The 24496-nt window shown below is 40.9% G+C and overlaps 1 protein-coding gene across 2 annotated transcripts in view; it reads right to left on the reverse strand.

The window, feature by feature from the left end:
- Positions 1-473: 473 nt before the first annotated feature.
- Positions 474-24496, reverse strand: part of LOC106583559 (sodium- and chloride-dependent GABA transporter 2) — a 36992-nt gene continuing 12969 nt past the window's right edge. The window contains exons 1-13 of one of the 2 annotated variants that reach the window (XM_014167879.3): positions 15646-16017; positions 15441-15581; positions 14547-14637; positions 14199-14331; positions 13823-13957; positions 13468-13571; positions 12854-12978; positions 11950-12062; positions 11716-11853; positions 6769-6871; positions 4958-5058; positions 4630-4800; positions 474-4366 (exon numbers count right to left, since the gene is read on the reverse strand). In XM_014167879.3, the coding sequence (XP_014023354.2) occupies positions 4247-4366; positions 4630-4800; positions 4958-5058; positions 6769-6871; positions 11716-11853; positions 11950-12062; positions 12854-12978; positions 13468-13571; positions 13823-13957; positions 14199-14331; positions 14547-14637; positions 15441-15579 (1473 nt within the window). In that variant the 5' untranslated portion in view covers positions 15580-15581; positions 15646-16017 and the 3' untranslated portion in view covers positions 474-4246. Of the gene's footprint in view, positions 4367-4629; positions 4801-4957; positions 5059-6768; positions 6872-11715; positions 11854-11949; positions 12063-12853; positions 12979-13467; positions 13572-13822; positions 13958-14198; positions 14332-14546; positions 14638-15440; positions 15582-15645; positions 16018-24496 lie in introns of those variants that run through there. The other variant, XM_014167878.3, reaches the window with a different exon arrangement.

Genomic DNA, 24496 nt, shown 5'->3' on the forward strand with positions numbered 1-24496 from the left:
GTGTTCCAACCTGGACTCGGGTGTAGACGAAAGATAGTAAACGTAAATCCGGAACACTTTGTCCTCAAGCAGAGGGCTGGATCAAGGCTGGGGTATGACAGCCTACCCAGGCCAAACCCTAATGACGCGGGGCCAATTGTGCGCCGCCCTATGGGAATCCCAATCACGGACGGTTGTGATACAGCCTGGAATCAAACCAGGGTCTGTAGTGACACCTCTAGCACTGAGATGCAGTGCCTTAGACCACTGTGCCACTCGGGAGCCCAAAATTCATGAAGCAAACTGAAATTAAAAAGCTAAAAAGGAGAAGCTATTTATGTGAGAAAAAAAAATCATTTTTGGATTTTCAATTCAAATCACATCGTGAATTGAGTCTTCAATTTGAATTGACCCCAACCCTGGTCTGTATCACATTGTAGGCTATATGATACATAGGCCTACATACCACCAGTAAGGAGTAACGATGAACAGTATTTTGTTTTAAAGTGTTTTATTACATAAAGGTTAATACAAATCTTAAAAAATAGTATTAGTTAAAATAGTACATTTCCACATTGATAGTAGATACGACATACACTGAGTGTACAAAACATTAGGAACACCTGCTCTTTCCATGACACACTGACCGGTGGAATCCAGGCCAGTGATGTCACCTGTTAAATCGACGTCAATCAGTGTAGATGAAGGGGAAGAGACAGGTTAAAGAATAATTTTTATGCCTTGAGAAAATTGCGACATGGATTGTATGTGTGCCATTCAGATGGGGAATGGGCAAGACAAAATATTTAAGCGCCTTTGAACGAAGTATCAAATCAAGCTATTTATACAGCACATTTCAGACATGGAATGCAACGCAAAGTGCTTCACAGGAGAAAAAAAATCTAACTATGAAAATAAAAACTTAAATATTTAGTACACAAACACGAGGATAAAAAAAATTAAGAATAATAAAAACTGAATGACTAAAAATCACCCTAAGGAAAAGCAAAGCTAAAATGGTGTTTAAAGATCTCTTTTAAATATGTCCACAGTTTTGGCGCCCCTCAGGTTCTCTGGCAGACTGTATGCTCTCCGTCCAGTCTTGGTCAGTACCCGTGCTGCAGCGTTCTGTATGTTCCACAGTTGACCAATGACTTTCTTGGGTAGACCAGACAGAAGAGCATTACAGTATTCAAGCCTGCTTGTAATAAAACCATGGATGAGTCTCTCTGTATCAGGCTGAAATAGAAAAAGCCACACTGTGGCAGTGTTCCTCAGGTGGTAAAAAGTGATTTGTCACATTTCTAATGTATGACTGGAAATTGAGTTCAGAATCTAAAACGACACCTTAGTTTTTCACCTGGTGTTTTATCTTTATTGCCCCTGAATTAAAATGTGAGGTCAGATTCTCTCTCTGGCTTTGGCTCCAACAATAAGTACCTCGGTCTTGTCTTGATTTAGCTGGAGGAAGTTGTGAGCCATCCAAGTATTTAAATCACTAATACAGTCTAATTTATCAGTGGAGCTAAAATCCTCTGGTGACACAGGAATATAAAGTTGTGTATTGTCTGTGTAGTAATGCGAATCAATGCTGTGCTTTTTGATACCTCTGGAAAGGGGTAACATATATAAACTGAACAGTGCCGCACCGAAAATCGAACCTTGTGGAATGCCACATGTGATATGTATTTGCTCTGAGTTATGTTCACCAAGGGTGACAAAAAACTCAGGTTAAATTGGTCCTAAACCAATTTAGAAATGGACTGGAGAGGCCAACCCACCTCGCCTGTCTGTCTAGGACATCAGGGTGGAAAACGGTGTCGAATGCAGCCCTTAAATCCAAGAGTACAAGGACAGTGAGCTGTTTGGAATCCGTGTTGGCTCTAAGCTCATTTACCACTTTAACTAAGGCGGTCTCTGTGCTGTGGTGGGCATGAAAACCAGATTGGAGTTTTTCAAAAATACAGTAGGCACTTAAAAAAATAATTTAGCTGTTTGAAAACCAATTTCTCCTGAATTTTAGATTGGCCAAAAATTGTTAAGAGCTGAAGATTCTAGATTACTTTTCTTCAGAAGGGGTTTCACCATAACAGTTTTTAGTGCAGTAGGGAAAGTGCCTGTGAACAGGGAGTGATTAACAATAGCTTGCACTTCTTCAGATATGCAATTAAAAACAGTTTTGAAGGTGGTGGGGATAGGATTGAGAAGGCAGGTAGAAGGCTTAAATTGGGATATCACTTTCCTGAGCATGTCAGTATCAACCAGGGAAAATACATGCGTAGTGTCTTTGCGTGTTAGGCCGGGGAACATACACTTCTCATCAGGTCTTGCTTGACTGATACCCAGCCTAATGTTTTCTCTCTGAAATACGCCGCAAACTCATCACATTTAGATGTGGAGGAAAGTAAACATAGATTTGCGGGAATGGTAGTAGGTGCCAGGCACACCTGTTTGAGTGTGTCAAGAACTGCAACGCTGCTGGGTTTTTCACACTCAACAGTTTCCCGTGTGTATCAAGAATGGTCAACCATCCAAAGGACATCCAGCCAACTTAACAACTGTAGGAAGCATTGGAGTCAACATGGGCCAGCATTCCTGTGGAACGCTTTCAACACCTTGTAGAGTCCATGCCCCAAAAACTTGCGCCTGTTCTTAGGGAAAAAGGGGGGGGTGTAACTCAATATTAGGAAGGTGATCCTAATGTTTTGTACACTGTATATACACAATGTCCAAGGTGTACTTGTTGACTTTCTAAAAATACATACAAATCTTCCACAGCAGAGTATTTTATCGCAAGACCAACAGTTTACCAAGATAGGTTGTGTCTACACTTGACACGTGACATCTATCAGAATATGAAGATAACATTGAAAAGACGAGTCTAGACGCACAAAAGTCGCTTTGTGATCTGATTGTGTTCAGATGTATCTGACCACTTTGGGAGGTGGTCAGGGATGCATTGTCTGCGGATTTCTCCTCAGTCTAGACGCAATAAGGCTACCGAAAGCACATACAGTGGGCGACGTCATCAGCATTCCTCCCACAAGTCTCCATAAAACTTGCGATTTGGGAAAGAGGCACCTTTTCATTATAACGTTGGAGGAAATAAGTTCCTAGCATGAGGAATGTGTTTGCTGGACTCATAAATGCTAGCCAGCTAGCTAATTTTTTGTTTGTTAGGCTAGTGTTATGCTAACCTGTTTTCAATCCCTTTAGCGTTGCTTGCTAGCTACAGAGGTTAGCTGGCTAGTTAGCTACAGTAGTTAGCTACTGCCATCAGTGCTTATTCTTGACATATTTTTGCCTATTCCACCATTTGTAGAATGCATACTGGCATTTGAATATAGCGTGGGAAAAGGGAATCCGGACACACAGTGGACACGGTAGACAATTAAAATGTAGGTGTAGACGCATGACTCGTTCAGAATTCCATGATCAGAACGCTAAAGCTGCATGATCTGTCAAGTCTAGACACGGCCATATAGACATCAGAAATGGCTTTGGAGTTTACCAGTAGACTGCAATGCATTATCTTTTTGTGACCTTGTGCGCAGGGGTTTATTACACTATTGTTTATAATTCAATCCTGAGGCTGGTCATTTTGGTTCTTCAAATAAGAATAGTTAATTACAAAGAGTTAATTGAACGTGTACATGACACCGCAACAAAATTTCCCCATGGGGACAATAAAGTCAGTAAAGTACAGGGTGTAATGTTAATTTCCCCGGTAAAATAAAAAGGTAAACGTCAATGTCTTGGATTGATTACCTATTGTATACACACAGATTAAGCCTAGACTTGGTCTAAAAAGCATGCTCAATGGAGATTCGCCATTGAAAGTGCTTTTTAGCATAGGACTAGGCTTAGTCAGGGAAACTGGTCAAAACTTTTTAGGTGATCTAGGTGTATCTATTTTATTTATGAATGGTCTACAACTAATTATTTGAATCATATAAGAAAAATATTATGCTACAAATGTTCAGTTAATACAAAATAAAAAAATATGAACTATACTACAATCCAAACACAATACCAGTACCTCAAGCACAACTCTGACCAGCTACAACTATATAAAACCCACAAAAACCAAAACCCTTACTAAGAAAGTTACAAAAATAGAGTATAATAGAATATAAATGGACTGTTTCCCAGACACAGATTAAGCCTACTTCTGGACTAAAAAGCATGGTAAATAATATTTGGTCCAGGACTAGGCTTAATCTGGGTCTGGGTAACTGTCCCGAAAAGTAATAGCAGAACAGTCAGTCTATAGATTATTGTTGTAGGTTTTCTCATCTTCAGTAACACGGTCCAGAGCATAGAGACCTGCCATCTCCTTCTTCATCATAGGAAGGTCATCTGCTGGCCGACAGACTGTCTGGAGGCGCTGGGGAAGCAAAGAGGTCTCAATATAAGTATAATCAATTTGCTGCAAAAGTATTCTTCAAAATCTCAGAATAGCTCAAACTGTATGCTAGAGTTAAAAGACACAAATGAAAGGTCCCAGCGTTTCTGACCAGATTAATTTGATATTATTTAGCCTTTTTAATTTAAAAACTTTTGTTTGTACCTCAATTTAACTTACTTGATGCAATCATTCACACTTTTAAATATCCCAGGGAAAACTTTCCATCATATAATGTCACTGACCTGCCAGAAAGTCCCTTTGGCCTGGGACAGTTTGTAGACCATGGTGATGGGGATGAGAGAGAGGGAGGACATAGCCAGGATCCAGCCTAGCCCATAGGCCCACCATGGGTACACATAGGTGTTGTTGAACTTCAGAGGGCTGTACTTCAGCAGCGAGAATACAAAGGTTACCTTGAAGAGATTTTTTTTTTTTACAGAAATGTTGATTCATTATTTCTTGATACTGTATTTAAATGGACAGCATAACAAAAATTGTAAGCATAACTGTGTACAGTTATCAATAAATTAAAGTGAAAGAATGATAAAAATGCACTGGTCTTAAACTCACGGTGCCAATAGTTGGAGTAATGTAGAGCCAACAGTACTTCAGCAGGGAGGAGGGCCTGTAGCCAATCATATCCTCAATGTTGTCACAGAAGCGTTCAGCGCCTTGGACAGAGACAGGCATGTGACAAAATACTAATGAACAGTCCCTTTAAGGACCTTCAATTACTTTGTACCTTTACAGTGAGAAATATAATCTAGTGAGGAAGCTAGCTTTTCATATGTACACTACCATTCAAATGTTTCAGGTCAATTTCCTTGTTTTTGAAAGAAAAGCACACTTTTTGTCCATTAAAATAACATCAAATTTATCAGAAATACAGTGTAGACAATGTTGTAAATGACTATTGTAGCTGGAAACGGCAGATTTATGGAATATCTAAATAGGCATACAGAGGCCCATTATCAGCAACCATCACTCCTGTGTTCCAATGGCACGTTGTGTTAGCTAATCCAAGTTTATAATTTTAAAAGGCTAATTGATCATTAGAAAACCCTTTTGAAATTATGTTAGCACAGCTGAAAACTGTTGTTCTGATTAAAGAAGCAATAAAACTGGCCTTCTTTAGACTAGTTGAGTATCTGGAGCATCAGCATTTATGGGTTCAATTACAGGCTCAAAATGGCCAGAAACAAATAACTTTCTTCTGAAACTCGTCAGTCTATTCTTGTTCTGAGAAATAAAGGGTATTCCATGCTAGAAATTGCCAAGAAACTGAAGATCTCGTACAACCCTGTGTACTACTCCCTTCACAGAACAGCGCAAACTGGCTCTAACCAGAATAGAGAAGTGGGAGGCCCCGGTGCAAAACTGAGCAAGAGGACAAGTACATTAGTGCCTAGTTTGAGAAACAGACACCTCACAAGTCCTCAAAACACCAGTCTCAATGTCAACAGTGAAGAGATGACTCCGCGATGCTGGCCTTCTAGGCAGAGTTGCAAAGAAAAAGCCATATGTCAGACTGGCCAATAAAAAGGAAAGATTAAGATGGGCAAAAGAACACAAAACACTGGATAGAGGAAGATTGGGAAAAAGTGTTATGGACAGACGAATCTAAGTTTGAGGTGTTCGGATCACAAAGAAGAACATTCATGAGACGCAGAAGAAATGTAAAGATGCTGGAGGAGTGCTTGACACCATCTGTCAAGCATGGTGGAGGCAATGTGATGGTCTGGGGGTGCTTTGGTGGTGGTGGTGGTAAAGTGGGAGATTTGTACAGAGTAAAAGGGATCTTGAAAAAGGAAGGCTATCACTCCATTTTGCAACGCCATGCCATAACCTGTGGACGGCGCTTAAATTGGAGCCAATTTCCTCCAACAACAGAACAATGACCCAAAGCACAGCTCCAAACTATTTAGGGAAGAAGCAGTCAGCTGGTATTCTGTCTATAATGGAGTGGCCAGCACAGTCACCAGATCTCATCCCTATTGAGCTGTTGTGGGAGCAGCTTGACCATATGGTACGTAAGAAGTGCCCATCAAGCCAATCCAACTTGTGGTTGGGGAAGCATGGGGTGAAATCTCTTCAGATTACCTCAAAAAATTGACAACTAGAATGCAAAAGATCTGCAAGGCTGTAATTGCTGCAAATGGAGGATTCTTTGATGAAAGCAAAGTTTGAAGGACACAATTATTATTTCAATTAAAAATAATTATTTATAACCTTGGTCAACATCTTCACTATATTTCCTATTAATTTTGCAACTCATTTCATGTATGTTTTCATGGAAAACAAGGACATTTCTAAGTGACGCCAAACTTTTGAACAGTAGTGTATGTTTACCCATGATTACATAGTGTAATGCCTATTCTTACCATATATCCATCCAATACTGAGTGACTGGCATATGGAGAGGAGCAGCAGAGTGGCACCACTGCACACATAATGATCAAACAGCTGGATGATGTAGAGGCCACCCTGTGAGAAAATAAAACTTTAACATAAAGTCAAATCAATGTTTACAGATTTAGTTAATTAATGTAATAACCAACCATAAATGACTTGGATCAAAGTAGCTGAGTAAACTACACTGCATCCATACAGTGCATTCGGAAAGTATTCAGACCCCTTGACTTTTTCCACATTTTGTTACATTACAGCTGTATTCTAAAATTGATTTAGAAAAATGTTACTCAGTACTTTGTTGAAGCACCTTTTGGCAGCGATTACAGCCTTGAGACTTCTCGGTATGACACTATGAGCTTAGCACACCTGTACTTGTGGAGTTTCTCCCATTCTTCTCTGCAGATCCTCTCAAGCTCTGTCAGGTTGGATGGGGAGCGTTACAGCTATTTTCAGGTCTCTCCAGAGATGTTCGATCAGGTTCAAATACGGGCTCTGGCTGACCACTCAAGGACATTCAGAGACTTGTCCCAAAGCCACTCCTGCGTGGTCTTGGCAGTGTGCTTAGGGTCGTTGCCCTGTTGAAAGGTGAACCCTCGCCCCAGTCTGAGGTCCTGAGCACTCTGGAGTAGGTTTTGATGAAGGATATCTCTGTACTTTTCTCCGTTCATCTTTCCCTCGATCCTGACGAGTCTCCCAGTCCCTGCCGCTGAAAAACATCATGCTGATAGTGCCACCACCATGCTTCACCGTAGGGATGCTACCAGGTTTCCTCCAAGCTTGGCATTCAGGCTAAAGAGTTCAATCTTGGTTTCATCAAACCAGAGAATCTTGTTTCTCATGGTCTGAGAGTCTTTAGGTGCCTTTTGGCAAACTCCAAGCAGGCTGTCATGTGCCTTTTACTGAGGAGTGGCTTCTGTCTAGCCGCTCTACCATAAAGGCCTGATTGGTGGAGTGCTGCAGAGATGGTTTTCCTTCTGGAAGGTTTCCTCATCTCTACAGGAGGAACTCTGGAGCTCTGTCAGTGACCATCGGGTTCTTGGTCACCTCCCCGACCAAGGCGCTTCTCCCCCGATTGCTCAGTTTGGCCAAGCGGCCAGCTCTTGGAAGAGTCTTGGTGGTTCCAAACTTCTTCCATTTAAGAATGATGGAGGCCACAGTGTTCTTGGGGACCTTCAATGCAACAGACATTTTTTGGTACCCTTCCCCAGATTTGTGCCTCGACACAATCCTTTCTCGGAGTACAGACAATTCCTTCGCGCTCATGGCATGGTTTTTGCTCTGACATGCACTGTCAACTGTGGGAACTTATATAGACAGGTGTGCACCTTTCCAAATCATGTCCAATCAATTGAATTTACCACAGTTGGCCTCCAAGTTGTAGAAACATCTCAAGGATGATCAATGAAGACAGGATGCACCTGAGCTCAATTTTGAGTCTCATAGCAAAGGGTCTGAATACTTATATTTTTTATTTGTAATACATTTGCAAAAATTTATAAAAACATGATTTTGCTTTGAAATTATGGGCTATTGTGTGTAGACTGATGAGGAAAACATTTAATTTAATACATTTTAGAATAAGGCTGTAACATATCAAAATGTGGAAAAAGTCAAGGGGTCTGAATACTTTCCAAATGCACTGTATGTCCCCCCCTCTTCTAAAACCAAAGTTGCGCCCCTGGATAGACCTCCGCCACACCTTCATTTCTTTGATCACCCCGAATGAATAACACGACTACATAGAGAAAAGTGCATACAGGGAATCAAATCAAATTTATTTGTCACATACACATGGTTAGCAGGTGTTAATGCAAGTGTAGTGAAATGCTTGTGCTTCTAGTTCCGACCATGCAGTAATATCTAACAAGTAATCTACCAATTCCACAACAACTACCTTGTACACACAAGTGTAAAGGAATGAATACATAAAAATATATTAATGAGTGATGGCCGAACGGCATAGGCAAGATGTCATAGATGGTATGGAGTACAGTATATGCGATGAGTATTGTAGGGTATGAAAACATATAAAGCAGCATTGTTTAAGGTGGCTAGTGATACATTACATCAGGATGGCAAGATGCAGTAGATGGTATAGAGTACAGTATATACATATGAGATGAGTAATGTAGGTTACGAAAACATTATATAAAGTGGCATTGTTTAAAGTGGCAAGTGATACATCTAATTACATCAAGATGGCAAGATGCAGTAGATGGTATGGCGTACAGTATATACATATGAGATGAATAATGTAGGTTATGTAAACATTATCTAATATAAAGTGGCAAGTGATAAATTGATTACATCAATTTTCCCATTATTAAAGTGGCTTGAGTTGAGTCAGTATGTTGGCAGCAGCCACTCAATGTTAGTGATGGCTGTTTAAACCTGTTGGGGCTAGGGGGCAGTATTTTCACGGCCGGATGAAAAACGTACCCAATTTGAACAGGTTACTACTCTGGCCCAGAAACTAGAATATGCATATTATTAGTAGATTTGGATAGAAAACACTCTGAAGTTTCTAAAACTGTTTGAATGGTGTCTGTGAGTATAACAGAACTCATATGGCAGGCAAAAACCTGAGAAAAATACAAGCAGGAAATGAAAATCTTGTGGCTGTACTATTTTCAAGTCATTGCCAATGGAACACACAGTGACAAAGGATTCATTATGCACTTCCTAAGGCTTCCACTAGATGTCAACAGTCTTTAGAAAGTTGTTTGAGGCGTCTATGATGAACAGAGACCGAATAAGAAGGCTGGGAAGTTGGTGTCCCAGGGAATGACATCACTTCATGGGCGCGCATTCATGTGAGATGGGACCTGTGTTCCAAAACGTTTTTCAAGACACAGGAATGGTCCGGTTGAAATATTACTGAAGTTTCACGTTAAAATGGCCCTAAAGATTGATGCTATACAACGTTTGACATGTTTGAACGAACGTAAATAGATTATTTTTTTTACTTTTCGTCGCGCTTCCTACATTCGGAGTAGCTGAACTCACCGCGCTAACAACAAGGAGTTATTTGGACATAAATTATGAACTTTATCGAACAAAACAACATTTGTTGTGGACCTGGGATTCCTGGAAGTGCCTTCTGATTAAGATTATTAAAGGTAAGTAAATATTTCTAATGCTATTTATGCATTTAGATGACTCCAAAATGGCGGTTATCTGTATTGCGTAGTGTATTTTTCTGAGCACAGTACTCAGATTATTGCAAAGTGTGCTTTCCCAGTAAAGTTATTTTGAAATCTATCAATGCGGTTGCATTCAGGAGATGTTAATCTATAATTCTTTGAATAACAGTTTAATATTTTGTCAACGTTTATAATGAGTATTTTTGTAAATTGTAGTACTGATTCACCGGAGGTTTTGGGGGAAATACATTTTCTGAATGTCACGCGCCGATGTAAAATGACGTTTTTGGATATAAATATGAACTTGCTAGAACGAAAAATGCATGTATTGTCTAACATAATGTCCTAGGAGTGTCATCTGATGAAGATTGTCAAAGGTTAGTGCATCATTTTAGCTGGTTTTCTGCTTTTGGTGACGCCTGTCCTTGCATTGAAAATGGCTGAGTGTAATTTGTCTATGTACTGTCCTAACATAATCTAACTTTATGCTTTCGCCGTAAAGCCTTTTAGATATCGGACAACATGGTTGGATTAAGGAGATGTTTATCTATAAAATGGTGTAAAATAGTTGTATGTTTGAGAAATTTGAATTATGACATTTTGTTGTTTTCGAATTTGGCACTCTGATTTTTCACTGGCTGTTGAATAGTGTGAACCGTGGGTGGGACACTTGCGTTTTTCAGTCTCTCGGTTCCATCTTTGATGCACCTGTACTGACCTCACCTTCTGGATGTTAACGGGTGAACAGGCAGTGGCTCGGGTGGTTGCTGTCCTTGATGATCTTTTTGGCCTTCCTGTGACATCGGGTGGTGTAGGTGTCCTGGAGGGCAGGTAGTTTGCACCCGGTGATGCGTTGTGCAGACCTCACTACCCTCTGGAGAGCCTTCCGGTTATGGGCGGAGCAGCTGCCGTACCAGGCGGTGATTCAGCCCGACAGGATGCTCTCGATTGTGCATCTGAAAGTTTGTGTTTTGTGGTGACAAGCTGAATTGCTTCAGCCTGAGGTTGAAGAGGCGCTTCTTCACCACGCTGTCTGTGTGGGTGGACCATTTCAGTTTGTCCATGGTGTGTACGCCGAGAAACTTAAAACTCTCCACCCTCTCCACTACTGTCCCGTCAATGTAGATAGGGGCTGCTCCCTCTGCTGTTTCCTGAAGTCCACGATCATCTCTTTTGTTTTGTTGACATTGAGTGCGAGGTTATTTTCCTGACACCACACGCCGAGGGCCCTCACCTCCTCCCTGTAGGCCGTCTCGTCATTGTTGGTAATCAAGCCTACCACTGTAGTGTCTTCTGCAAACTTGATGATTGAGTTGGATGCGTGCATGGCCACGCAGTCGTGGGTGAACAGGGAGTACAGAAGAGGGCTGAGAACGCACCCTTGTGGGGACCCAGTGTTGAGGATCAGCGGGGTGGAGATGTTGTTACCTACCTTCACCACCGGGGGGCGGCCCGTCAGGAAGTCCAGGACCCAGTTGCACAGGTTTGGAGGGTACTATGGTGTTAAATGCTGCGCTGTAATCGATGAACAGCATTCTTACATAGGTATTCCTCTTGTCCAGATGGGTTAGGGCAGTGTGCAGAGTGATGGCGATTGCGTCGTCGTCTGCCAACATTTCATTGCCATTCTTTTGAAGTTATTTCACTTACCTCACTATAACACTTCACAATTCATGTTCCTGATATTAAGTGTTCAGTTTTAGAGAACCACCTCTACCTGTGGTCATACAGCTACAACAGTTTGAGAGCTGGTGTGCAGCGAAGACCTCTCACCTCTGTGATCATGATGAGTCCGACCAGGTAGCAGCAGCAGCAGATGAGCAGCAGCAGAAGCTCCCTCCGGTACCCCTTTCTGATGAGGTTGGGGTAGAAGTCTGTTACCGAGGTCATAAGGCTCTCAAGAGCGACAAACTGGGGAAAATGAGAGAGAGGGCAAGGTACATAGGAGGGAAAGGTAAACGGAGGGACACAACAGGGATAGGACACCCAGGTGTGTTGAGCTCTAACCTGGCTATCCACTCCCAACAGGATGATCATGGTGAAGAAGCAGACAGCCCAGAACTGAGGGCAGGGGAGCAGGGACACTGCCTGAGGGTACACTATGAAGACCAGGCCAGGACCTTCAGCAGCACAACAATGAAAAAGTTACAGAATATATGTACCCAAATGCAATCTGATTGAATTAATTTAACAAGACATTCAATTATGCATGTCAAAAAAGTGGATTTCATGAGCTGAGACAGTGCTTCTACCAGACAAAGTATAGATGCAGACAAAATGAAGTTCAGATGAAAGGTGAAGTAGGTGCAGATCTCACTAACTAAAGCAGATGGGCCCGCTCTCTCTGATGATTAAAGTGCAGGCTGAGGACAAGATAGAAAATCAGATACTGTAAGGGATGTGTGACTGGCTGCAGGGAAGTCAGGCGCAGGAGAGCAGAACTGGGTAATAACCGGAGCAGTTTAATATGCAAAACCAACGGCACCCAGAACAACAAAATATGGGTACAAAATAACCAGTCGCGAACCAGTCCACAAACACTTTACAACAAACAATTCCACACACAGACATGGGGGGAACAGAGGGTCATGTACACGACAAGTAATGAGGGAATGTAAACCAGGTGTGTGGGAAAACAAGACAAAACAAATGGAAAATGAAAGGTGGATCGGCGATGGCTAGAAGACCGGTGATGTTGACCGCTGAACACCGCCCGAACAAGGAGAGGAACTGACTTCGGCGGAAGTCGTGACAGATACTGTTTGTCTTGAACATAATTTTTCTATCTCAGCATTCCGCTCTGTCAGCCATCCACAATGCTGAGCAATTATGTTGTCAGACAGTACTTGGGGTGATCAGTAGGATAATAGGGAGTCATACCATTGTAGATTGGTGTCCTTTAAAGACTCACCTGACTCCGCAACCACAGAGATGTCCACACCCTGTTCTCCAGCCATATAACCCAGTATGGAGAAAATGGCGAAACCAGACACGAAGCTGGTCCCACTGTTCAACAAGCACAGGTAGAAGGAATCTCTGCAAGGCACAAAACAAGTTTAACATATAAAGACACCTTTCTCTTTCACATACACTGTTGGCAAGGGTCTAATAAGATTTAAATACATGTTATTAACGTTCAGGGCGATTGAGGTAATGTGTCATGAATCCTCCTGGCGTAGGTGAATAAGAAAACTGTTATTATATGCTCTGAAGAGATCTTGACCTGCAGTGTTTGCCAGATGAAACCCTGAAGGCAGTTTGCTGTTGAAATGTTATTAAGTGATAAAAAGGAATGCGTCAGAGCCATGAGAGTGTGGTTTTTCTTTTCCATGCTTTCTACTTCTCCAGCCTGCACCTCACCTAACCAGATGTGCTTTTTCCTGTCTCCAGACTGACTGACTGAAGAGATCTTGTGACCATAGATCCTCCTGGTACTGCTAAATAAGCAAACTATGTGAGATCTTCAATGTGCCAAACTATTAACTCCAATTTTTAATCAAACCCACACACTAGTTGAAGCCTCACTTGTAGCAGTTGTTGTTGTATTTGTTGTAGCTTCCAAGAGAGGTCAGGTAGCCCAGGCATATGGCATAAGAATAGAATATCTGGGTTCCTGCATCCATCCAAACCTTATTGACAAACAAACAGACAAAGAAGAGTTAAACTGAAGTCATAAACTGAACATGTTTAAGTTGCACAAGCGAAATGTATATCAGTAAGATGCGAGACTAAACAAGGACTTAGAGGGCTGGTTTCCTGGACACCAATTAAGCATACTCCTGGAGTAAGGATGTTCAATGGAAATACTCAAAAGTGTTTTTTTAGTCCAGGACTAGTCTTAATCTGTGTCTGGGAAACTTGCCCATACTACAGATAATACCTGTGGATCAGCTAGGCGTGTAACATTGGGATACAAGTAGTAGAATATGCCATCTTTAGCTCCTGGAAGGGTCACTCCTCGGACAACTAGCACCGCTAGCATTACATAGGGGAAGGTGGCCGTGAAGTAGGCTGCCTATGAAGTAGTAGTACTGGATTAGTAGAATACAGAAAACACAATATAGCCAAGCATACCGGTATCACCATACCAACTATGGGCCCATCATTGCACCAAGTAACTTTAAAGCTACATCAAATTGATGTCCCTCTGTTTATTTTATGTTTGTTTTGTTACCTCTGAATTCAAGATTGACTGAGATTGGAATGATGCATAATTATGAAACTACTGTCTGACTAATATATGAAATGAATATCACCTTCCCTGTAGACTTAACTCCTTTCCAGATACAGAAGTAGCAGATGGCCCAGGACAGCAGAAGATACAGAGCCAGCTCCCATCTAATGCCTCCCAATGACTCAATTCCTTCTGACATTCTCAGCACTCGCCGGCTGTAAGGAGAAATAGTTGACACAGCAATACATTTGATCACTAAAATATATTGTATTGTAGTCTATTGTATGCTTATAAGATTCATTTCACATTTACAATAGTTCCTTTTAAGAAATAAGACAATAGTATCTGACTCATTTCTAATTTGAGGAGTCAAGAATCTAATCACGAACGATGCAGTGGGGGAAAAACACAGCATTTATTATAGACTTACTGCCAAAACTCCACAACGGAAGATGACACATTAAGGAGTGGAACAGTCCAATTGGTGCTGGCATTCTTGGTGCCAAATGTCACACAAAAATCTGAAATACATTCAAGTCTAGTTGAAACAGGTTATAAAGTTGACAGCTTCAAGTGGATATGCAACCTAATAGACATATCCTCTTAATGTAATTGACTCAAAAGCAATATGAACCCTTAAAATGTTAAACGCTATTTCTTTCAATCTGAGAAAATGTTTTAAAGAGGTCCGATGACAAGGTAAACACGTTGATGTGTGTGTGGGGGGGGGGGTAGAAGATACCAGACAGCTCCTCTCCTCCATTATTCTCACTGTCTTCAGTATTTGTGCAAACTGTCAGAAGATGTTCACGTGAACACACTGATCGCTCATGATCTCCCCTCACTGAACTACCATGCCTGCAAGCTGTTAGAATTTTTTGTTGTTGATTAGAGTCGTTGAATTTCAGTGATGGATGTTACTTGTTAGCAGCACTCTGTGCTTCACTACTGTGGCGGCAGGTAGCCTAGTGGTTAGAGTATTGGGCCAGTTGCTAGATCAAATCCCCGAGCTGACAAGGTAAAAATCTGTCTCTCTGCCCCTGAACAAGGCAGTTAACCCACTGTGCCTAGGCCGTCATTGTAAATAAGAATTTGTTCTTAACTGACTTGCCTAGTTAAATAAAGGTAAAATAAAAAAAATTGGCTACAGAGGTAGTTGCTCCTATAAAGATTATCACAACCCAGCAGCCTTGAATACACTGTTTGATAAAACTGACACCAAGTCAGGGGATTTTGCCATTTGGGGACCTGTTACATGTGTGTTTTTAATTTCAAGAAATTATTAAATAGATATAGATATTCAAGTCACCAATATTGTAAATACCTGTGTTCCAAGCATTGTTGCAGTTAGTCCATGGCAGGTCAGCAGTGAAGGATGAGAACAGGTAGAGGAAAGCCCACACCAGAATCACTATGTAGGTCATACATCCATATATAGTGATCACCTGGGCGGCATAGCCCATTCCTGATGAAGACAAGCAAAACATAGCAACATGCTCATAAAAAAATAACATGATTTTTCAATTTACCTTCACTGCAGTTGATTCCCAATGACAGTAGCCCAAAGGCCTGTCCGGCACATAATTGAGTCCTGTCACCTTACTGTCCAAATGCATTGGGTGCAGCCGGCAAAACGTTCATATCCTTCATGGACCGGCTAGTACCTAAAGCATAGGCTTCGATTTCCGTAACTTTATTTCGGACTCCATAACAGGTTATGGACGCGTGTTGAGATCAATCAGTTAGCAAGTCGGATATTTCCGAGTTTCCTAGTTCCGACTTGCCCTTGAACGCCTTCAGCCAGGGCATTTTCGTCAGTTCGTGCACACATTTTGTCTCTCGAGGCAAGCCAAAACGTTGTCACTGGTTACCACAGACAAAGTCTAAACCACGCCCATTTCTACAATTTATCTTCTTAAAATGTTATTTTAAACCTAACCTTAACCACACTGCTAACATTATGCCTCACCTTAAATTAAGACCAAAAGGTGAATTTTTACGATATAGCCGCCCCAACAATTGTGGCAACTAGTGGAAACCAAACCAAAGTTTGGTAGCTGAAGTCTACGCCCCTTGGTCGGTGATTGGTCAACAGAAGGGATTATTCAATGAAGTGTTTGTTGTCGTATAACGAGAAACAAAAAATGTATGCATTTTTTTCACTTGAGATATACTGCACCAAACATCTTAGTTAAATTGCGTGACTAAGGTAGAAAACTCCAATAAATCTGTCATTCATTTTACGTTATGTAAAGGTTATACCACAATTGCTGAATAAAACAATATGAAATCACACATTTACCTGTTGAAATATTTATTTTCTTCCGTTGACATTGATTTATATTAGCGAATTCATAGTTTCTCATCTTTTGGTTGCTAGAGATGCGACCCAGTCGTTCGTTCTTTATGATCTGTACTAACCATGCACGATAGCAACGTTCTTATCCCTTGCTTGCTGCTAACTAGCCACCTAGCAGCCAGAATAACAGAATGAGCTGGTAATTGTCGGGTTTGCCTGGCATTGCTAGAAAAGTTTCCCTCCTCGTCAGGACACTCGACACTGTACATTACGACGAAATGGCATTGCATATCAAACACTAGGCTAGAAGCTAGCAAAATAGTTTTTGTTGCTAGCAAACCTGCCAATATGACAAGCGAATTCAAATATCAATTGCTGAAAACAGCTGGTCAAACTAGAAATGTGGAGTATTTGACAGAATAGCGCCACTTGCATCATGTCTGCAGTGGGGACCAGAGAAATGCATGTTCATCACTCACCATGTTAGATCATCAGAAGGCATCTGAGATGCTCCATAAAAAATATTCTCTGCAAAAACAATGCCAGCTAAGTTTTTTCCTCATTGGACCTGCGTTTACGATGTATCCAATTTCGGTTTGTGTGGTTGTTGGTTTAGCTTTCTGTAACTTTGTAGCAAGTACCGTCTGCATGTATAGGCAGTTACAGTTACCGTTTTTTTTTGTAATCCCTTACATGTAACTGTTGCAAGGTGTCCGATATCTTTTCCAACTGTCCAATTATCTGGCTTTATACAACGGGTGGGTCTAATCCTGAAACCGCATTCCAGCCGGTGTCTATTTAATGGAAGCCTCTCAAATGTAATCCAGTTAGAATCAGGAATTCCCCAGGGTAGCTGTTTAGGCCCCTTGCTTTTTTTCAATTTTTACTAACGACATGCCATTGACTTTGAGTAAAGCCAGAGTGTCTATGTATGCGGATGACTCAACACTATACACGTCAGCTACTACAGCGACTGAAATGACTGCAACACTCAACAAAGAGCTGCAGTTAGTTTCAGAGTGGGTGGCAAGGAATAAATTATCCCTAAATATTTCTAAAACTAAAAGCATTGCATTTGGAACAAAACACTCACTAAACCCAAACCTCAACTAAATCTTGTAATAAATAATGTGGAAATTGAGCAAGTTGAGATGACTAAACTGCTTGGAGTAACCATAGATTGTAAACTGTCATGGTCAATACTTTTATTTATGAGAGGAAGTGACATGTTGAATGCATCGAGGTGTCTGTCTAAACTACTGACACACAGTTCGGACACCCATACATACCCCACAAGACATGCCACGAGGTCTCTTCACAGTCCTCAAGTCCAGAACAGACCATGGAACTCTATTCCGCACCAAGTAACTAACGCAAGCAGCAAAATTAGATTTAAAAAAACAGATTAAAAAACACCTTGTGGAACAGCGGACACACACACACACACACAATAACATACGCACTATACATACACATGGATTTAGTACTGTAGATAATGGGCAGTGGTGGAGTAGGGGCCTGAGGGCACACAGTGTGTTGTGAAATCTGTGAATGTATTGTAATATTTTAAAATTGTATAAACTGCCTTAATTTTGTTGGACCCCAGGAAGAGTAGCTGCTGCTGTGGTAGCAGCTAATGCGGATCCATAATAAATACAAATACATGTTACCACCAGCTAAATCTATGATGTTAAAATGCCTTTTTACTCTGTTCAATTTGACTACACAATCCACTGTCTCATCAGCCCACCCAGGCAATTTATAAACTTGATCTCCACCATAAAAAGCATCTACACATTATCGCACATTCCTTTTAGACTAACATTTCTTTTTCAAAAGCAGAAATTTGTATAAGCCTTGCTGTCTCCAACATTTGCAGCATTGTTTCAATATTCAAATTCGATCTCCAGATGTCCCAGGCCATAGTAATGAACAGGCTTGGGGTGTAACGGATTACATGTAATCTGTTACATGTAGGGGATTACAACAACAACAAAAACGGTAACTGTAATCCATTACGTTACCAGCAAAAATATTGTAATCAGATTACAGATGCTTTTGAAAAACTAGATGATTACTTGGAGGATTACTTTTAAATCCAGAAAGGATGTTTGCGCAAAAAAATATGACACTTCTCTGTTTTCTCAATGACATTCAAATCAGCAGTGAAAAAAGGCACATGTTTGTTTGTTTGTTCCACCTGAGTGAGTCTGACCACTATGATGACACACCAAATGTGTTTGATGGATCACGGGAAAAGAGCAGAAATAGGCTTTTGTAGGCTACAGTCCAAGCTATGTCTTCCAATGTTGCAACTGCTGTCGGCATCCAAAGATTATGCAACTTGAGTAAACGCTTGGAAGTAAGGATGACAGCAGTGGTGAAGTCTACTGCAATATGGATATCACTTATTATTGATATCTACATAGCGCATTGATGTGAATCACACTGCTGCTCTCTCATTTAGCTATTTGCGCCTTACGGGTTGTGGATGGCTGTTCACAAATCTAAATATGTATTTGAAACCAAAAATTGTTGAATTCAAGAAGTTAAAACTGCCTATCAATCATTGTTTTTGAAACAAGTGGATAGCCAGTGAAAAATGAGCTCTCGCAACAGCTGCATAGTGTGGATCCCAGCCTATGGAATAAAAGTGGGGCTAATTCATGAAGATAAAAAAATTTAATCCATAGGCCTAATGGACACATGCTCAAACTCGCACACATTTGATAGACTTAAAGGGTCAATCTATAGTTGCTACAACCATTTTTTGACTTATAAATTATATATAATAATGTAAAGATATAATTTAATCATATTATTGTATGAGGTAGAAAGTGATGGGTTAGAAGAAGCCTACATAACCAACCAATAAAGTAAAATTGAACATCCATATATGGCCAGCTATTTAAACTTTAACCTCTCTTGGGTAGGGGGCAGTATTTTCACGTCCGGATAAAAAACGTACCCGATTTAATCTGGTTATTACTCCTGCCCAGAAACTAGAATATGCATATACTTGTTGATTTGGATAGAAAAAACCCTAAAGTTTCTAAAACTGTTTGAATGGTGTCTGTGAGTATAACAGAACTCATATGGCAGGCAAAAACCTGAGAAGAATCTATACAGGAAGTACCCTCTCTCTGACCATTTCTTGGCCTTCTATAGCCTCTTTATCGAAAACAGAGGATCTCTGCTGTAACGTGACATTTTCTAAGGCTCCCATAGGCTCTCAGAAGGCGCCAGAACGGGGAATGATGACTCTGCAGTCCCTGGCTGAAAAACAGTAGCACATTTGGAAAGTGGTCGATCTGAGAACAATGACACGGGTGCGCACGTGCACGTGAAGAGACCATTTCCTTCTTTCAGTCTTTGAACGAAAACAACGTCTCCCAGTCGGAATATTATCGCTATTTTACGAGAAAAATTGATTTTAAACAGCGTTTGACATGCTTCGAAGAACGGTAATGGAATATTTTGAAATGTTTTGTCACGACATGCGTCAGGGCATCACCTTTCGGAAAGGGATCTGAACGCACGGACAAAACAGAGGATATTTGAACATAACTATGGATTATTTTGAACCAAAACAACATTTGTGGTTGAAGTAGAAGTCCTGGGAGTGCATTCTGACGAAGAACAGCAAAGGTAATCCAATTTTTCTTATAGTAATTCTGAGTTTAGTGAACGCCAAACTTGGTGGGTGTCAAATTAGCTAGCCCGTGATGGCGAACTATCTACTCAGAATATTGCAAAATGTGCTTTTGCCGAAAAGCTATTTTAAAATCTGACACCGCGATTGCATAAAGGAGTTCTGTATCTATAATTCTTAAAATAATTGTTATGTTTTTTGTGAACGTTTATCGTGAGTAATTTAGTAAATTCACCGGAAGTTTTCGGTATGTTTGCTAGTTCTGAACATCACATGCTAATGTAAAAAGCTGTTTTTTGATATAAATATGAACTTGATTGAAGAAAACATGCATGTATTGTATAACATAATGTCCTAGGAGTGTCATCTGATGAAGATCATCAACGGTTAGTGCTGCATTTAGCTGTGGTTTTGGTTTTTGTGACATTATATGCTAGCTTGAAAAATGGGTGTGTGATTATTTCTGGCGGGGTACTCTCCTGACATAATCTAATGTTTTGCTTTCGTTGTAAAGCCTTTTTGAAATCGGACAATGTGGTTAGATTAACGAGAGTTTTGTCTTTAAAATGGTGTAAAATAGTCATATGTTTGAGAAATTGAAGTAATAGCATTTTTAACCTGTTGGGGGTAGGGGGCAGTATTGACACGGCCGGATAAAAAACGTACCCGATTTAATCTGGTTACTACTCCTGCCCAGTAACTAGAATATGCATATAATTATTGGCTTTGGATAGAAAACACCCTAAAGTTTCTAAAACTGTTTGAATGGTGTCTGTGAGTATAACGGAACTCATATGGCAGGCAAAAACCTGAGAAGATTCCTTACAGGAAGTGCCCTCTCTGACAAGATCTTGTTCTTCTTGTCTCTGTTTATTGAAGACTGAGGATCTTTGCTGTAACGTGACACTTCCTACGGCTCCCATAGGCTCTCAGAGCCCGGGAAAAAGCTGAATGATATCGAGGCAGCCCCAGGCTGAAACACATTATCGCTTTTGGCAAGTGGCCGATCAGAGGACAATGGGCTTAGGCGCGTGCACGAGTCGACCCCGTGCTTTATTTTCTTTCGTCTTTTTACCTAAACGCAGATTCCCGGTCGGAATATTATCGCTTTTTTACGAGAAAAATGGCATAAAAATTTATTTTAAACAGCGGTTGACATGCTTCGAAGTACGTTAATGGAATATTTAGAATTCTTTTGTCACGAAATGCGCCGTGCTCGTCACCCTTCTTTACCCTTTCGGATAGTGTCTTGAACGCACGAACAAAACGCCGTTGTTTGGATATAACTATGGATTATTTGGGACCAAACCAACATTTGTTATTGAAGTATAAGTCCTGGGAGTGCATTCTGACGAAGAACACCAAAGGTAATCAAACTTTTCAAATAGTAAATCGGAGTTTGGTGAAGGCTAAACTTGCTGGGTGTCTAAATAGCTAGCCCTGTGATGCCGGGCTATCTACTTAGAATATTGCAAAATGTGCTTTCACCGAAAAGCTATTTTAAAATCGGACATATCGAGTGCATAGAGGAGTTCTGTATCTATAATTCTTAAAAGAATTGTTATGCTTTTTGTTAACGTTTATCGTGAGTAATTTAGTACATTTTTAGTAAATTCACCGGAAGTTTGCGGGGGGTATGCTAGTTCTGAACGTCACATGCTAATGTGAAAAGCTGGTTTTTGATATAAATATGAACTTGATTGAACAAAACATGCATGTATTGTATAACATAATGTCCTAGGGTTGTCATCTGATGAAGATTATCAAAGGTTAGTGCTGCATTTAGCTGTGGTTTGGGTTTTTGTGACATTATATGCTAGCTTGAAAAATGGGTGTCTGATTATTTCTGGCTGTGTACTCTGCTGACATAATCTAATGTTTTGCTTTCGTTGTAAAGCCTTTTTGAAATCGGACAGTGTGGTTAGATTAACGAGAGTCTTGTCTTTAAAATGGTGTAAAATAGTCATATGTTTGAGAAATTGAAGTAATAGCATTTCTAAGGTATTTGAATAACGCGCCACGGGATTTCACTGGCTGTTACGTAGGTGGGACGAAATCGTCCCACTGACCCTAGAGAAGTTAAGGTTTTTGAATATCGCGCCACTCGATTCCACTGGCTGTTGACTAGGTGGGACGATTTCGTCCCACATACCCGAGAGAGGGTAACATTGATTTATCCTGCAATAGATGTCGTTCAATTGGTAACATACATGTTTGTCTTCTTCTAATGCCTCTTAAGGGGAAAGTAATCTAAAAGTAACTGAATGTAATCAGATTACGTTACTGAGTTGGGGTAATCCAAAAGTTACGTTACTGATTACAATTTTGGACAGGTACCTAGTAACTGTAACGGATTACATTTAGAAAGTAACCTACCCAACCCTGGTAATGAACGTGTCGGGAGTCGAGATGAGACAGACGGTCAGGCAGCTCTTCTCAGCCAGTCGAAATTATGAATCAGCTGGCATAATTTTTATGGATACATACAAAGAAATGTCAATTGAAAAAAGGTAAAACGAAATTAAGTCCAGCTAGTTTGTAGTCTTTCCAGCTTCAGTTTGAAGTGATTGTGCTAGCTGTGTTGTTGGCTAGCTCCTCTGAACAACAGTGTCCTGACGAGTGAGCACATTTTCTATGCCAGGCAAAATCATGCCTCATTAGCTCATAGATGTATCCAAGTAAATGTCACTAGAAAACAGTTTAGACAAATCCAAATGCGGCTACTTTGCTATTATTCTGGCTTTTTGACGTGACTAAATTAGCCGTAGATGACTAGCTAGCAAGCAAGGGATAAGAATGTTGCCAGGCAGTATGGCAATGGAACATTTAGAACAAACAACTGGGTCGTGTCTATAGATACAGAACAAAAAGACTGAATGACTGGGTTGCATCTCTAGCAACCGAATCGACAGAATAAAGAACAAATTCATCAAAATGAGGGAAAAAAGTATTTGATTCCCTGCTGATTTTGTACGTTTGCCCACTGACAAAGAAATGATCAGTCTATAATTTTAATGGTAGGTTTATTTGAACAGTGGGAGACAGAATAACAACAAAAAATCCAGAAAAACGCATGTAAAAAATGTTATAAAATGATTTGCATTTTAATGAGGGAAATAAGTATTTGACCCCCGCTCAATCAGAAAGATTTCTGGCTCACAGGTGTCTTTTATACAGATAACGAGCAGAGATTAGGAGCACACTCTTAAAGGGACTGCTCCTAATCTCAGTTTGTTACCTGTATAAAAGACACCTGTCCACAGAAGCAATCAATCAATCAGATTCCAAACTCTCCACCATGGCCAACCCCAAAGAGCTCTCCAAGTATGTCAGGGACAAGATTGTAGACCTACACAAGGCTGGAATGGCTACAAGACCATCGCCAAGCAGCTTGGTGAGAAGGTGACAACAGTTGGTGCGATTATTCGCAAATGGAAGAAACACAAAAGAACTGTCAATCTCCCTCGGCCTGGGGCTCCATGCAAGATCTCACCTCGTGGAGTTGCAATGATCATGAGAACGGTGAGGAATTAGCCCAGAACTACACGGGAGGATCTTGTCAATGATCTCAAGGCAGCTGGGACCATAGTCACCAAGACAACAATTGGTAACACACTACGCCGTGAAGGACTGAAATCCCGCAGCGCCCGCAAGGTCCGCCTGCTCAAGAAAGCACATATACATGCCCGTCTGAAGTTTGCCAATGAACATCTGAATGATTCAGAGGACAACTGGGTGAAAGTGTTGTGATCAGATGAGGCCAAAATGGAGCTCTTTGGCATCAACTCAACTCGCCATGTTTGGAGGAGGAGGAATGCTGCCTATGACCAAGAACACCATCCCCACCGTCAAACATGGAGGTGGAAACATTATGCTTTGGGGGTGTTTTTCTGCTAAGGGGTCAGGACAACTTCCCCGCATCAAAGGGACGATGGACGGGGCCATGTACCGTCAAATCTTGGGTGAGAACCTCCTTTCCTCAGCCAGGGCAGTGAAAATGGGTCGTGGATGGGTATTCCAGCATGACAATGACCCAAAACACACGGCCAAGGCAACAAAGGAGTGCCTCAAGAAGAAGCACATTAAGGTCCTGGAGTGGCCTAGCCAGTCTCCAGACCTTAATCCCATAGAAAATCTGTGGAGGGAGCTGAAGGGTTGAGTTGCCAAACGTCAGCCTCGAAACCTTAATGTCTTGGAGAAGATCTGCAAAGAGGAGTGGGACAAAATCCCTCCTGAGATGTGTGCAAACCTGGTGGCCAACTACAAGGAAGTCTGACCTCTGTGATTGCCAACAAGGTTTTTCCACAAGTCATGTTTTGCAGAGGGGTCAAATACTTATTTCCCTCATTATAATGCAAATCAATTTATAACATTTTTGACATGCGTTTTTCTGGATTTTTTTGTTGTTGTTCTGTCTCTCACTATTCAA

This window comes from Salmo salar, chromosome 22 (assembly GCF_965601325.2).
Source record: "Salmo salar chromosome 22, fSalSal1, whole genome shotgun sequence".
NCBI classification, from domain to species: Eukaryota; Metazoa; Chordata; class Actinopteri; order Salmoniformes; family Salmonidae; genus Salmo; species Salmo salar.